Raw genomic sequence first — 14,291 nt, 5'->3', positions numbered from 1 at the left:
CTGAAAAAAAAAAAACTTTTTGCTGTAAAGGAAGCAAAGGGTGGGCACACAAAATACTAATGTAAGGGTGCCCAAATATTTTTTGTCAAAGTATGATTTTTTTGTGTGTTATTTTTCATTTTATGCATGTTATGTAATAATGTGTTGTTTTATTATAAAGCTGAAACTCTACTTTAATGTATATCTTTCAATAGAACAATTGTAGAAATCACTTTCTCTGGGGGTTTTCTCATTTGTTTTTAATTGCCCACATACGAGTGTGTGTGTAATATTTATAACACGGCTTGGAAAAATAACACTTCCTAGCCGGGAATGGTTCTTTTTGACGCGTACATAAACTGACTTGCAGACATCTCTTTTTCCTATTAGCGGGAGTCCTGAACACAGAGCTTTCGTTGACATTCATTTATTGCAGGGTACAGAATCTTCTTGCAGTCAAGAGGTATAAAGCTTATCGCTATCTTCTCTTATGGAGCCATGTTAGACTCAGAATCCAGTTCAGAAACCAATTCAAAGTTCTTGCTGCAAATTGCCAGTTCTTATAGGACTTTTACTCAAAGACCTATACATTCCCCCTACAACTGTCTTCCATTGTTTTGAGCCATGGGTGATCACACCTGTATGGGATGGCCCCATGATCTTCTTTATGACTTCCCTGCTGCTGTCTCCAACTTTTCGTTTCCTCCATAAATTCTGCTCAGATGCTCCGAGGTATTCATGATCCTGTAGAGGCCCTTTTGTATTGGGTTCAGTTCAAGTCCACTGGCCTGCGGCGCACTCCCCCTCTCCTTTGTGTAGGGTGATTCGGCAGCTGCTCCAGTTAATAGTTCACATGCTGCACTGCATACTGTGTGCTCAAAAATAAATCCAACAGATTAATTCAGATATGCTCTTATATCAAAAATAGGCAATTATGCCTACAGATTCAAGTCAGGACTTTGACTGGGCCACTCAAGAACATTAATTCTCTTCTTGTTTAGCCATTCCAATGTGGCTTTGGCTTTGTGCTTTGGGTCATTGTCCTGCTGAAATGTGAATTTCCTCACCAGTTTCAGTCTTGGTGAGTCAAACAGGCTTTCCTCAAGGACTTGCGAGTACTTAGCACCATCCATTCTCCTGTCTATCCTGACAAGCTTCCCAGTCCCTGCTGAAGAGAAGCATCTCCATAACTTGCTGCTGCCACCACCATGCTTGACAGTTGGGATGGTGTTGACTGGGTCACTGAAAAGTGGCTTCTTTCCTGCCACCCGTCTATACAAGCCAGCTTTGTGTAGGGACTGACTTGTTGTTGATGTATAAACACTGACTCCCATCTCAGACACAGAACTTTGCAGATCTCTCATGGTCATTGTTGGCTTCAGAGTGACATCCCAAACCTGCTTCCTGCTTGCCAGGCTGCTCAGTTTGGGGGGGCGGCCTGTTCTGGGTAGTGTCTTCCACTTCTTAATGATGGACTTCACTGTGCTGAGAGGGATAATCAGTGCCTTTTGAAATTTTCTTGTAGCCTTCTCCTGCTCTGTCCCTTTACCACTTTATCCTTGACTTGTTTCAAAAGCTCCTTGGTCTTCATGGTTGATTTGTTGGATCACTGTGTGAGTTGCAGCTTGAAAGTCTTTATATACATGAAGGAAATTATCTACAAGTTAAACCACTTTGAGTAACCACAAGTTGAAACAATTTCACTAATTGTGTGACCTTTCAAATAAATCATTTGCACCTGAGCTGATTCAGGGCTGCAGTAGCAAAGACGTTGAATACTTATGCAACTGAGATGAATCTGTTTTTTCTGTGTAAATCTTAATTAATTATTTATATTCTATATTCATTTTTTAACTTTATCAATATGGAGTAGTTTGTGTGGATTCTACATGTAAAATCTAATTTGAAAGCGTCGTAGAGTACGCTCAGATGCCAACAAAATGTGAAAACTTTGCAGGAGGGTGAATACTTCTGCAAACCACTATATATATATATATATATATATATATATATATATATATATATATATATATCAATCCAGTTTTCAATCCAGTTTAAAAAATTATTGCTTGTTATTCAGAAGAGGTAAAAACTTTTTCCTTTGTCTTTAATAACAGGATCGATACAAACAGTATGAAATATGGATTTTCACAGCTCTTTACAGTCTTGAAACTTAAACTTCTATTAATTTAGCCAGCTTAACCCGATAGACACCCAGCTATTTGCTGAAGAAACACAGTGCCCTAGCGATACAGGGATTTCTGTAGACACTGCCAGGAAAGCAGAGCACTCAACTGTAATTAGACTCACTGTAATGAATGAGCATTAGTGACTTCAGCCACACCTGGTATGGGGGCTGATAGAACACTGCAAATGGAGATTTCTGCTTCCTTAATATAGAGACAATGGAGAACGCTGATGATATAGTTAAGTATTCAGGCCATTAAGACACAACACAAAATGGTTAGATAATTGCAATAGATAAACCTCATGGTTAACCACAGGACTGTTAACCTTTAACTGACTGGTAAAACACTGGACATGAAGTTGCTATTAACAGCTTTCCATTGATTTCCCATCACCTAACTCGGTATGGCTCTACAATTACCTTTTTGGATCATGACAGAATTCTACTTGAGTATTATTCCCTTAGGTAGCCAGTAAACTGGTGGATCATTTGGCTTCAACTCCCTTGTGTATACACGGTTAATGTTTATATAGACTATATATCAATATTAAATAAGTCAATAAATTGGTTTTGCACTGTTTTCCTGTGGGATCTTGTGTCCTGCAAATATTGGTAAATGGAGTTGCTATCACTATATCCCAGATAATCTTGGACTGTTTGAGTCCTAGATCAGTTTGGCAAGGTAATGGTGTTTTACTGTGCAAGGACAGGAACTCCAAATGATTTCAGACTTGACAGGAAAAATAATAGCAATGAATACCTTATAATACAAAACAAATAATGAGAGATCTAGCATCAAATAACTTTCATATTTGCTGCTGAATGAATTATTATTATTATTATTATTATTATTATTATGTATTTATTTATTTATTTCAATTTGGAATCTCTCTTGCATTCATTCAAATCCAGTGACAAATCTCGCCAAGTTACAGATGCAGAGTTTGATCTAAGAAAAGTAATTCTCCAAATTCAGCTGTTTTATCTTGTGTTAAAACATACTTTCTGTTCCATGCATATGTACTTGTTCATATAAACTGAATACTTCATGAACATTCTAGGTGTGCTGTTGTGGTTTCAATAATGAGAGAGGACAGGTTACTGGGTCATCGTTTATTCAAGGAATAACTACTTTACTGCATGAACTTTCATGGTGTAACCACTGTTGCTTCAGTGTTTGTGGGGGGAGGGGGGGGGGGAGGGGGGGGGGGGAGGGAGGGGGGGGGGGGGGGGGGGGGGGGGGGGGGGGGGGGGAGGGGGGGGTGTTCTGCATATGAAAAGCCAATCGAACAACTACTACCTAATAAGAACCACTGATGCCAGTGGGACTGAAATATTATTTCTAAAACAAACTCATCAGTCATGTGATGGACAGCCCATTTACACAGTAGGGTCTGTTACATACAGTAATGCAGCTGTTTCCAGTATTTTTGTTTAGTCCTTGTAGTAATTTTCCTTTTCCTTTTTTTTTTCAAATAGGTCTCTCCCAACCTCAAACCAATGCAGCAGATATCAGACTAATCAGGCAAACCAAGAAAACAAGACCAACAAGCCTTCAACACCAAAAAAAAAAGTGAAATGGTCCACTGAAAGGTTGTTTGCGTTTGTTAGTTTTGTGTGAAGTACAGATAGGAAGATTTCAAATTGGAAAATAAATGTCAGTGTCTTACTGTTTCACTCAGAAAACCAAACAGTGCTTTCTCAGATTGAATTGATATATTATTTGTATTTCTGTTTGATAATTTTTAAAGCTCTTCCTATTTAATAAACCAATAACCGTAACCTTCAATGCAAAAATCTTTGAATATGGCACAAGGCCTTATATTGGTTATTAAAACTGCATCGCTCTACCTTTTTTCTGTATACCATTGTACAATAAAGCGCTACCGATATGCAAGAATGTTGAGTTCTTTTCTCTGAGCCTTTAAAGTTGTGAGATGTGAAAACAGTTGATCACCCTATAGGATAAAATGGCTCACTGACAAACACTGGATCGCCACACAGTCACACAGAAAGCATAAAGAGAATCAGATTTGGGGTGTCGACACAAGCTGAATTCATTAGAAATTAGATTAAACAAGTTATTCTGATCGCAGTTTAAGCATCCACACAGGTTTTAGGAAGAAAAAAAATCCTGCGGTTGGCTTGTCAGTGAAGTTTCTGTCACACTGCAGCATAATTTTGCGAGCAATATGGGAGCTCAAAACACTCTGGATAACGCAGTGCAGCAGCCAGAACATTTTGGCAATTGGAAAGAAACATGTTGTACATTTATAACTTTCTCCCCTTTCCCTAAACAGACTCGCAATGCCATTAAAAAGTTTTTAAATTGCAGTTTTATGATGATTTCAGTCGTTCTGGTTTGGTTGCCCTACATTGGTTGCCATGACATTGCAGCTACACATACATATTAGAAGTGTTGGAGGAGTACATTTTCAGCATTGTCCTGTGCTGGATTCTATGGTGTTCCTGCTCCCTGTTTACAATGTTATGGCAGATGTATCTGTTTTTTATTTGTAATTATATTTCTTTGTTATTCCAGTATGCTTATGTTGAGGTAGCCCAGAGGGAAAGGGCACAACTTAGGACACATGGAGGTCCTGTACTCTACACTCCTGCAAAAGAGCTCTGTCACTTTTTGTCTTCATGACGCCAATGAGATGAGATTTCTACTGCACTCTTCTAATTTGTCAGTTTTGCACATGCCAGATTTGACGAGCAATTGTATGGCAGACTCGCCTTTTATTGCCTAAGATGAGAAATTTGCAAGAATTTGAAACTTTCACAAGCCACTGCCAGACAACAACCTGCAGATTATTCCATGGGGATTTTATAAATAAGCACAATTTGTTTTTTAACTGTATTTTGTTTGGGCTGATTTCAGGTGTGCTCTGATTTGGGCACTTTCTATCTTAGAAACGAGTGCATGTGATGGCCACATGTTATGATTATTACAGTATTAAGATCCACAGCTGTTTAAGTAGCCACACTTACAGGAGCATTCAGGCTTCATTTGGCTGTGTAAGTTACAGTATAGGATAACACCAAGAGAAGCTTATTAATAAAACACTTGTGGTTTTTATACTCTCAAGTTAAAGCTTATGAATTATACATTTTATTTTTGGGGCATTTATTATAATATGGTATTATTAAACTACTGCAGTTGACCTTGATTTGTCAACCGGGATTCAGAATTAACATACAAAAACAAAAATCTCTTTAATTAGGTTCAAATGAATTAATCTGCCACAACTGTATACAACAAATAAAAAGGTGTTGCATTATATAGTCCAATTCCATCAGCAGCAGGGCTGTAGAAATACAGTTTGAAACAAGGCTCTGACTGTACAAGTTTGGAATAGGGACTGAGAATTCACTCCAGCCCAGTCGCTCTCTAGTAAAAAAGCATGCAACAGGAGTTCTGGAAGTATTTGCTACAATCAATCAAACAAATAATGAAATCTGAGCTTTCATATTTTATTTAAAGGTATTTTTTTTTTTTAAATATATATTTAAAATATATATACATACATATCTATCTATCTATAGATATATATCATGTTATAGTCAATTGGAAATCGTTGCCTTTTCTGCATCACCCTATAGAATTAACTATTTTTGCTTTATGAAGTTGAATGAAACCGAATGAATAATGGTATGTTAACATATTGAACTACATATTGCGTTGCAGTTGTTGATATACTTAACGAAAAATTTAAAAATGTGACATTTACAAAATCTAACATGAAATACTATGCTACTGTTATGGCTTCCGGTACACTTCTGCAATATAATTTTTTTAGTTTCTTTGATGTTAAATAAAATATCTGTTATGTTCATTATTATTATTATTATTATTATTATTATTATTATTATTATTTTTTTTTTTTTAGAGTTAGGATCAATTAAGATGTACATACGTTTGAAAACCGGTATCGCCATAAGATTACATAGAAAGTTTTTTGTTGCGTTTACGCAAGTCCGGGTGGCGTTTGGTTACTAACTTGCCGTTCTAGGAAGTGTCGCTATACTGGTATGGATGTGTTATCCCCAGAGTGACAGGGGGGTTACGTCTTCAAGTGACACAGTCAATGCAGCAGATTTGAAAACTGCAAGATCTATAAAACTATTAAAAATTACTGTCGACAAAACTATGATCAAGACTGGTACATATTCGTCAACATGGTGTAATAATCTCTGTCGGTATTTCAGCATATGGCAATACATCATAAATTTCAGGCTTATCCAGTTCCTTTGAAATGGCCTCCTATATATTAACTTTCAAATCTGAATCTTTATAATTGAGATTGTCATTGTCATAAAACTGGGTATTTTTCCAAGGCAAGTATTATTTTTTCTCTGACATAATGGATACTGCTTCACCCTGCTGGATCACGTGCATTGAAGCTGATCTCTGATTGGTCAATTCCTAGTAGTCATGCGTCAAATTGCAAAAAATAGGATTCAATCCTATTTGTTTTGCATCGCTCCAGTGCCGCCCTGGTGTCGCTCTCTTGTCGCCTGTGGTGTTAAAGATATTTATCAAAACTAGCTGTTCATTTTGTTGCACTGCTGCACATTTCTGCTTGTCGCATCACGTTTGGTGTGGTTGTGTAAGACCATTACCATTGGAGAGTTAAAGAAAACTGAATTTTCGCAAATGGTGCAGCAGTTTGCTCAAACTGCTTTAATTGAAAACATTGGTTCAGTCCTGTATTGGAATTCCAATGTCAAAGGAGTGCTTGTGGGTAGGCTGATTTGAGGACAGTCTTGAGGACAGTCAGAACAATGGGAACCAGAGCTGAACACTCTTCCCTGGCGCCAGGGTGTCCTCGGCTCACCATGCACCAGCGACCCCTGTAGTCTGGCCAGGTGCCTGCGGGCTTGCCTGTTAGCTGGTCGGGAGCTGCATTGTCCTCTGACGCTGTAGCTCCTGGGTAGCTGCATAGTGAATCCACAATGTGTAAAGAAGCAGTCGGCTGAGGGCACACACTTTGAAGGACAACATGTGGTCATCTTTGTCACCCCCAGGTCAGCACAGGGGTGGTAGCCAAGCCTAAATAATAACTGAGCATTTCAAATTGGGAGAAAATAACAAAAAATAATTGGCAATGATGAAATTTAAATAAATAAATAAATAACTTTTGCAATTTGTAAAAACCTAATGGAATGGAAGCTAGTTTTGTTTTTTTGTTTTTTTGTTTTTTTTTTTTATATAGGTAAGATGCGGTGATGGCTTAAACATTAGGAATTGACTTGTTTCCAGGTCCTTTAATATAACTAAACTAGGAGAGGCAATACAGAATACAGAATACACCACAATGCCTGCTCTGGACACCTTATTGGTTAAACACACATTTAACAAGTTCTATGTGTGTCTGAGTTTATAATAGCAATAATCCCCATGTAAAAGCTGTTATTCTTGTTTTTATCACAGCAGTTCAGTTATTGAATAATTTTAGGACAAGTGACAAGGCCTTGTTATAATTTTTAAATATGCCATGACAATACTTTTATTAGTAATGATGTCAGGTCTTACAAATAGTGACAGGGTCAAACAACAAATTGCAATGTTTTTAAAAAATCTGACTTCATTACAAAAGGAGGGAATGTCTTTCAACAGTCCAAGAACTTGGTGAAAAATGTGTTCCCGTTCAAGTATGAAATGTAAACATTACCGAATGAATATTTACCTCCTAAAGACCCGAAACCCAAATAAGATAACAAACTGCTCCGCCGAGCCTGTGACGCAAGTCATGCCCCGAGGGTATTGAAGGACTGAGCGCACAGATCTCAGAGCCATTTTCAATGGAGCCTATTGGAACCTATTCAGAGAAGTACTTGTTACTTTTTCTGTTAAAGATTATTGCATTTATTGCGTTTTTACCTCATGAAGCCAGTGGCTTGAGTCTCTCCTTCCCAGGGATCAAGCAACGTAAGTCAGTTGACTTTGTACTGTACTGTAGCGAACCGACCTGATACCATCCCGGTTCCGACCCGATACCGTATCATACTGACCTGTTGCTACAGTCACCGAACCGGTACTGAACTGAACTGGTACCACCCCGGTTCCGACCAGTACCATACCGACCCAGTGCTAAAAGTCACCAAAACCGACCCGGTACAGTCCCGGTTCCTTCCCGGTACCAAACTGTACTGACCCTATGCTACAGTCACTGAACCAGTACCAAACCAAAGTTAACCAGTGCCATCCCGGTTCCGACCTGCTAATGACCGTTGCTTAGATCCTGGTCTGGTACCAAGACGGTCTTGAACAGCCCTGTTGCTGTCTCTAAGCAGACTGAGGCAGCACCTGTACATTGTTACTGTACACTGCATTGCTATTTGCTTCATGCCTGGGATTTATCCCTGCGACACATGCAGGGCCAGTCTGCCTGTTGAGGATAAGCATGGTGAATACTCTTCCTGCCTGGGACCAGAACACGCCAAGGAGGCACTGGTGAACTGCAGTTTCTGCAAGTTTTGTACATATTTCTCCAGGCGCATGCTGAAGAAACGTCTCTCCTTCAGCTCTACAGAGCACTCTGCGACCCTCAATCCTATACAGCGCTCTTCCCCATGACCCTCTGGTAGAGTGCCGGTTGCATCTTCACCCTATGGCTCCTTGCCAAGGGTGAGTGGACAACGCACCCGGGAAAGTAGCCCATGCAAAGAACTGTCTTCATGGGATTCCTCATCCTCCTCTGCCTCTCCTCCTCCCCTGAAAAAAAGAAGAGTCGCTATCACCAAGGAATGGTCATTGAAGAGTTACTGTGTGAACATTTGTCCCAGTCTGGCCCTTGGGGTCTCAGGGCACTAAGAGCACAGATACCTGTTACTGGGGTTCCGAATGGTAATGCACAAGACAGCCTCGGCTGACCCATTCGGTAATGGTTACATTTTGTACTTGAAAGGGAATGTTAGGTTATTATCATAACCCTGGTTCCCTGAAATATAAATGTAACCATTAACCTTAAAGGTCACTGCGTCCATTATTGCAGAAGGCTTGAAGCAAAAATGATGCTCGGATCTGTGCACTCAGTCCTTTATACCCTCGAGGGTGGGCATGACAGTGTCCCAGGCTCGGCTGAGCAGCTTTATATCTTATCAGGTATCGGGTCTACATACCCATTCGGTAATGGTTACATTTCTATTTCAGGGAACCAGGGTTATGATAATAACCTAACGTCTGATATTATTCTGAAACAATCTCCGTGCCTTCTTCCTCCGAATGCTCTCACAGCCTTATTCATGCGCAGTCACTGAACTAATCTGTGCGTCATTAAGACTGGTTATACGCAGGAACCAGGATGCAAATCAATAAAATACTAAGAAAAAATCCTCTCATCAATACTGGGGCAGAATATACTTAGCTATGCAGCCACAAAATCAGCCTCTTTAATCTGCACCCAGTGCTTGATCCCCTTTAGTGAATTAAAGTGTCTGGACCTGCTGTAGGACTGTGGCAAGGTAACAGTCGCAGAGGCTGTCTGGCAGCAAGACTCGGAGGTAGGAATAACAGGTTGAAAGCACAAATGAGCATATTTATTAAACAATAATGAACACAAATGGGCAACAGAAATAAACAAAACAAGTAGCAGTCAAACACTTACTTTCACAAACAGCAATCACCCACACCTGGAGACAAACACACTACAGGACTGCTGCTCTGAATGGAACCTCTAGCTCCCTTTTATACACCTGTGGGAACGTCTATTTGCACCAATCAACTAATTATCCCACTGCCACATTCTCACATGCTTTCAAGGGAAGGGGAATTAACCCCTTCCCAGCTCATTACTAGCACATACAATCCTAAACACACATTGCCACAAGTCTACATAAGAAATTCAACACAATTCAGTGATGTCAAGAGCTTTATGTGGTGGATAAACTATCATAGCTGGCAATTGCTTTGCTAGACAAAATGCATGTGCTTTAATATATATATATATATATATATATATATATATATATATATATATATATATATATATATATATTTAATTTCATAATCCACGTTAACATAAAGTAACCCAATTACGTTTTTGTTTGTCAGTTGTTTGTTTTCATAAATATGCCTCCCTGCTGAAACCCATCTACCAATCAGGAGGACTGGAGATCAAAGGGCAACCTCCATTCTCGCTCTCAAGACAATTTTTTTAATTCACCGAACTAAGCTGGAAAGTATCTCTGTGGGCTTGTCAGGCATGAGGCTAATAGTAGTGGTTGTAGAAGTACACCGAGCTCATTTCTCTCCATAACCCTGAGGAAGCAGGAACATGATTTCTACCACAGTCGCCCAGCACTCCTTGCGATATGCTTTAATAAATGGGCAGTTTTGAAAACACTGATACACCAGGTCCTATTTGCAAAGCTTGAAATTATGTGACTTATGGATCATCAAGCCTAAATGTCATCTCATCCAGCCTATGACGATCAGTAATGGACTTAAAGTATGTTCTTTAAGTAATATTCACAGGGAGTTAATGTGTACAGTCTGAATGGATCTGGAACTTTTCTTAACTTAGTTTCCACTTACCATCTGAAGAACAAATCTGTGTGGTCTTGAAAGCTCAGTTATTTTATGTTTAGCTGATCTAATTAAAAAGTATCAGGGGGCAAAAATACTTTGTTTTATCTAGTGGAAATCTTTATTTTTCAAATGTTTACATTTTTCTAAATTCCAAATACAATATTTAAGACTGATCCCTCACAGTGCCAAGTGAGTTAATGGCTTGTGTAGATTTTAGTTGTGTTTGTTTTTTTCCTGAAATGATATTCTGTTATTTTCACTTAGGCCTTGATTCGTGATGGTTTTTGAAATTGACCTTTCCCTCTGCCTTTGCATCACAATCAGGACTATAAATCTGCAGGAATGAAACGAAAAGGAACAAACCTGTCTGCTCCGGCACATCCAAGGCTTGATAAAGGGGATCTCTGGACATGAATCTTTCAAGACTGGTGTGGGAGAATGTTTAAACTTTTTGGCCAGTGGTTAAAGGTACTTTTATGCTTTTGAAATAGCTAATTAGACAGCACTTCCAGTAAAGTGATAGCGCACAAACATGTGAATAATGATAGTCACAACTCTGCTTTAGTCAACACATTCTTCTTGTGGCTATGCATAAAGTATAGGAAAGTGTTTTCTCAGCAGTAGGACAGCACCATGACCTGGGATCCATAGCATCTCAACATTAAAAAGCCCACGTCTGGTGTATAAATAGAGGAAATGCATAACAGGACTCGATGATTAGTGTTATAGCAAGGTCTGATAAGGAGTGTAGAGCCATGAGTTAAATATACAGGTCTTTCTCACAAGTTGAGGAAGATACAGTCATTCACTGTGACCCATTGTGTAGTCTGTATATACACTGGGTCACTTTGATTAGTTTAGTGGTTTGATGGATTAGTTTTAAAGGGCATAGTTGTTTAGGATTGTTCTGCAAGCGGTGGGAACCTGAAACCAGCAAATCCAATACTGCCAGACGCGAGAGTGGAATATAATATCAGTGTTTTCTTCAATAGAATTTTGTCCATGCCTTTTGTATGAGAACTAAGTTATTTCAGATTGTCTACTGTGCTGCAGTAGCTGTTTATTTTCACCATATGTTAAATGCAGGGAGGAGGAATAATAAAGCAAGGTTAGATTTATTAACTTTGGAAATCAAGTAGCAGTCAATGTTTCGGCCTTCAATTTGTGATAGAGCGTCTGTGAGGCGTGTGAGTAAAAATTGATTTTCCAGACAGTGATTTACGTGTAAAAATTAAAATTTTATTTAATATTACATGGGAAAAAAAAGAAAAATAATAAAGAAGGATGTGAGGGAGGGAGTGCTGGAGTAATCAAAAATAAAGGAACGGAAGCCTCTTAGTCCTCTTCGCGCTCTGCTTAAATCCAAAAATTAAACAAAAAGGAATAAAAACAGAAAAGAGCCAAGTTAGTAAGGCCTCCGTTCGTGACACAGTCCAAACTCCCACGTACTTCCCTCCAGCCTTTTTTCCCCCGCCTCTATTCCTTAGGACCAACCCCGAACACAGTAGCACGTTCCCTTTAGTATGCAAACCCCACCCCGGTAGTCAGTGGATCACCAATCCCAAACTGACAGGTATCCTTAATTTCACTTGACTCCAGTGGCTAGAATTTACATACTCGTACTTCCGCCCCTCACCAAGGTGCTGCCCCTCAAAAAGATGACTTTTGTCATGGTCACAAGACCTTGGTAAGGGAAGTCCCGAGTTGGTTTGATGCCTTCTACTGTTGGGAGGCTGAAGACCGAAACCCCTTTGACTCATCACAGCATCACTTGTTGAAGTGTGGAGAGGGGATATAGGGAGTTGGGTAAGATTAATAAATGTAAGGTTGAAGGTGAAATTTATGCATGCATCCTTGTATCTTTTCAAACAATTACATGTCATGGTTTCTATATTAGAAGCTCTGTCACTTGTATCATTTAATAAAGCCCTTAAGCTATTCTTTATTCAGAATTAATGATTTTTGTTAGCATTTAGTTTTGCTCACTTCACAAATGAATCCTCTTTCATTCACTGTATGCATAATATTATTTCTGATACATGTATTTCTACATGTATTTCATTTAAGGAAGATTCAAACTAGATGTTTTATTGATTCTGCTCAGTAATTACTTGTCTGTGCTTTCATGGTATCATTTCATATAATGCTGCTTCTATTCCATTGTCCCCACATTATTAAAAAATAACCTTTCACTTATCAGAATTAATAATAATTGATCTGAATAATTAATATCAACATATGATGTGAAAAAGGAAAGCTACTGGAATATGTTACGATATCATAAACTTATCAAAAGGGAGAACAAAGGATGTATTTATTTTGTAGGGTGGAAAGCAGCTCCAGATTGTGATTTCTGGTGTGACCACATACTGGTCAGACTGGTTAAGGAAGATATAAAGGCCTCAGCTGAGGTGACCAGTAATCTTTTTTTTTTTTTGTGGTTTTGCTAATTATAAAAACAATCATCTGCAGTGCAGCAATATGATTATTTTTAAAGAGCTGCTAAGATAGCGTGCCTTGTACAGTAAATCACAATACCCGATGCAATTATACATCTATGCAAAGCCATTTCGTCACTTATAGTATTTAGTGATTCAATGGCAAGGTACATTCAGAACCAATCCGGTCGGACAGCTCCTTCAGAAGTTGTTAAGGCTCGCGCACTGTAAATAATCTTGATCCATCTCCTCAAGCTTGACAAATAAATAAATAAATAAATAAATATGTATTTCTTTTTCAATATAACTATTGCTAAATTAATAAACAAACTAGTTCATGAAATTGAATCGGAGATATTCTATTTGATAAAATACAGTTTAATATCGATATTGAAATTGTGACTGCATTGCTAATATCAGCTGGAGTGTATTGTGATATTTAGTTACACACAACTGCTCTCTCCACCTTTTTCTTTGCAGATGACTACTTTGCGTGTCTGAGATTGTCTTGACGCATACGTCGCTGATATGTTGGAGTTGGAGAGTATGAATTCACAAGTTTGTTCGCTGATCTCAGTGGCTTAAACAGTTATTCATTTTTTTAAGCTTTGAGCAAACACATAAAGACAACCCTGAGTCTACAAAAGTGTGTCTTATTGTTCGTTACTTTACATGTTGTTTTGAAAGGGAACGGAAACGAAGCTCCCTGCTTACTAGCATTATTTCTCCGAGAAAATTGATTTATATTGATATATTGTTTTGCCGCTTGACCTCATAATAATTAAATTGATATTCGAAAGCGGTGTTGGTAATGGTCGTACACAGCACATCAGATATGACAGTGTTTGTAGTACCTCCAGTCAAAATGTATCAGTAGGGAGCAAAAGTGAGAGCAAATGAAGTTAGCAATGAGGAATACTCCAAGACAAAGAGTACGCTGTGGTTTTGTTGAGCTCGACTAACGACCGTAACGTAATCCAGTCTAGTTTGACAGAAGCTTCGTCAACCGAGTCAGATGCACAGAGAAAGACAAATCACCTGACAAGTAGGGTCAACACCTGTCAAGTGGACAGAGCCAGCAAGCTTGAGCACGTGACAGAGAAGCTCCGGCCACCGCCTCCAAAACACTTACATACATCATACAAAAACT

General features: G+C 38.8%; 1 protein-coding gene across 1 annotated transcript in view; it reads left to right on the top strand.

Moving 5' to 3' along the window:
• The window catches only part of LOC121317112 (succinyl-CoA:3-ketoacid coenzyme A transferase 1, mitochondrial-like), a 75,230-nt gene extending 71,166 nt beyond the window's left edge, over positions 1-4,064 (top strand). The window contains exon 17 of the mRNA XM_041252728.1: positions 3,647-4,064. Within this exon, the coding sequence (XP_041108662.1) occupies positions 3,647-3,688 (42 nt within the window). The 3' untranslated portion in view covers positions 3,689-4,064. The remainder of the gene's footprint in view (positions 1-3,646) is intronic.
• Positions 4,065-14,291: the final 10,227 nt, after the last annotated feature.

This window comes from Polyodon spathula, chromosome 1, assembly GCF_017654505.1.
Source record: "Polyodon spathula isolate WHYD16114869_AA chromosome 1, ASM1765450v1, whole genome shotgun sequence".
NCBI lineage: Eukaryota > Metazoa > Chordata > Actinopteri > Acipenseriformes > Polyodontidae > Polyodon > Polyodon spathula.
This window is presented reverse-complemented; position numbering and strand designations above follow the sequence as displayed.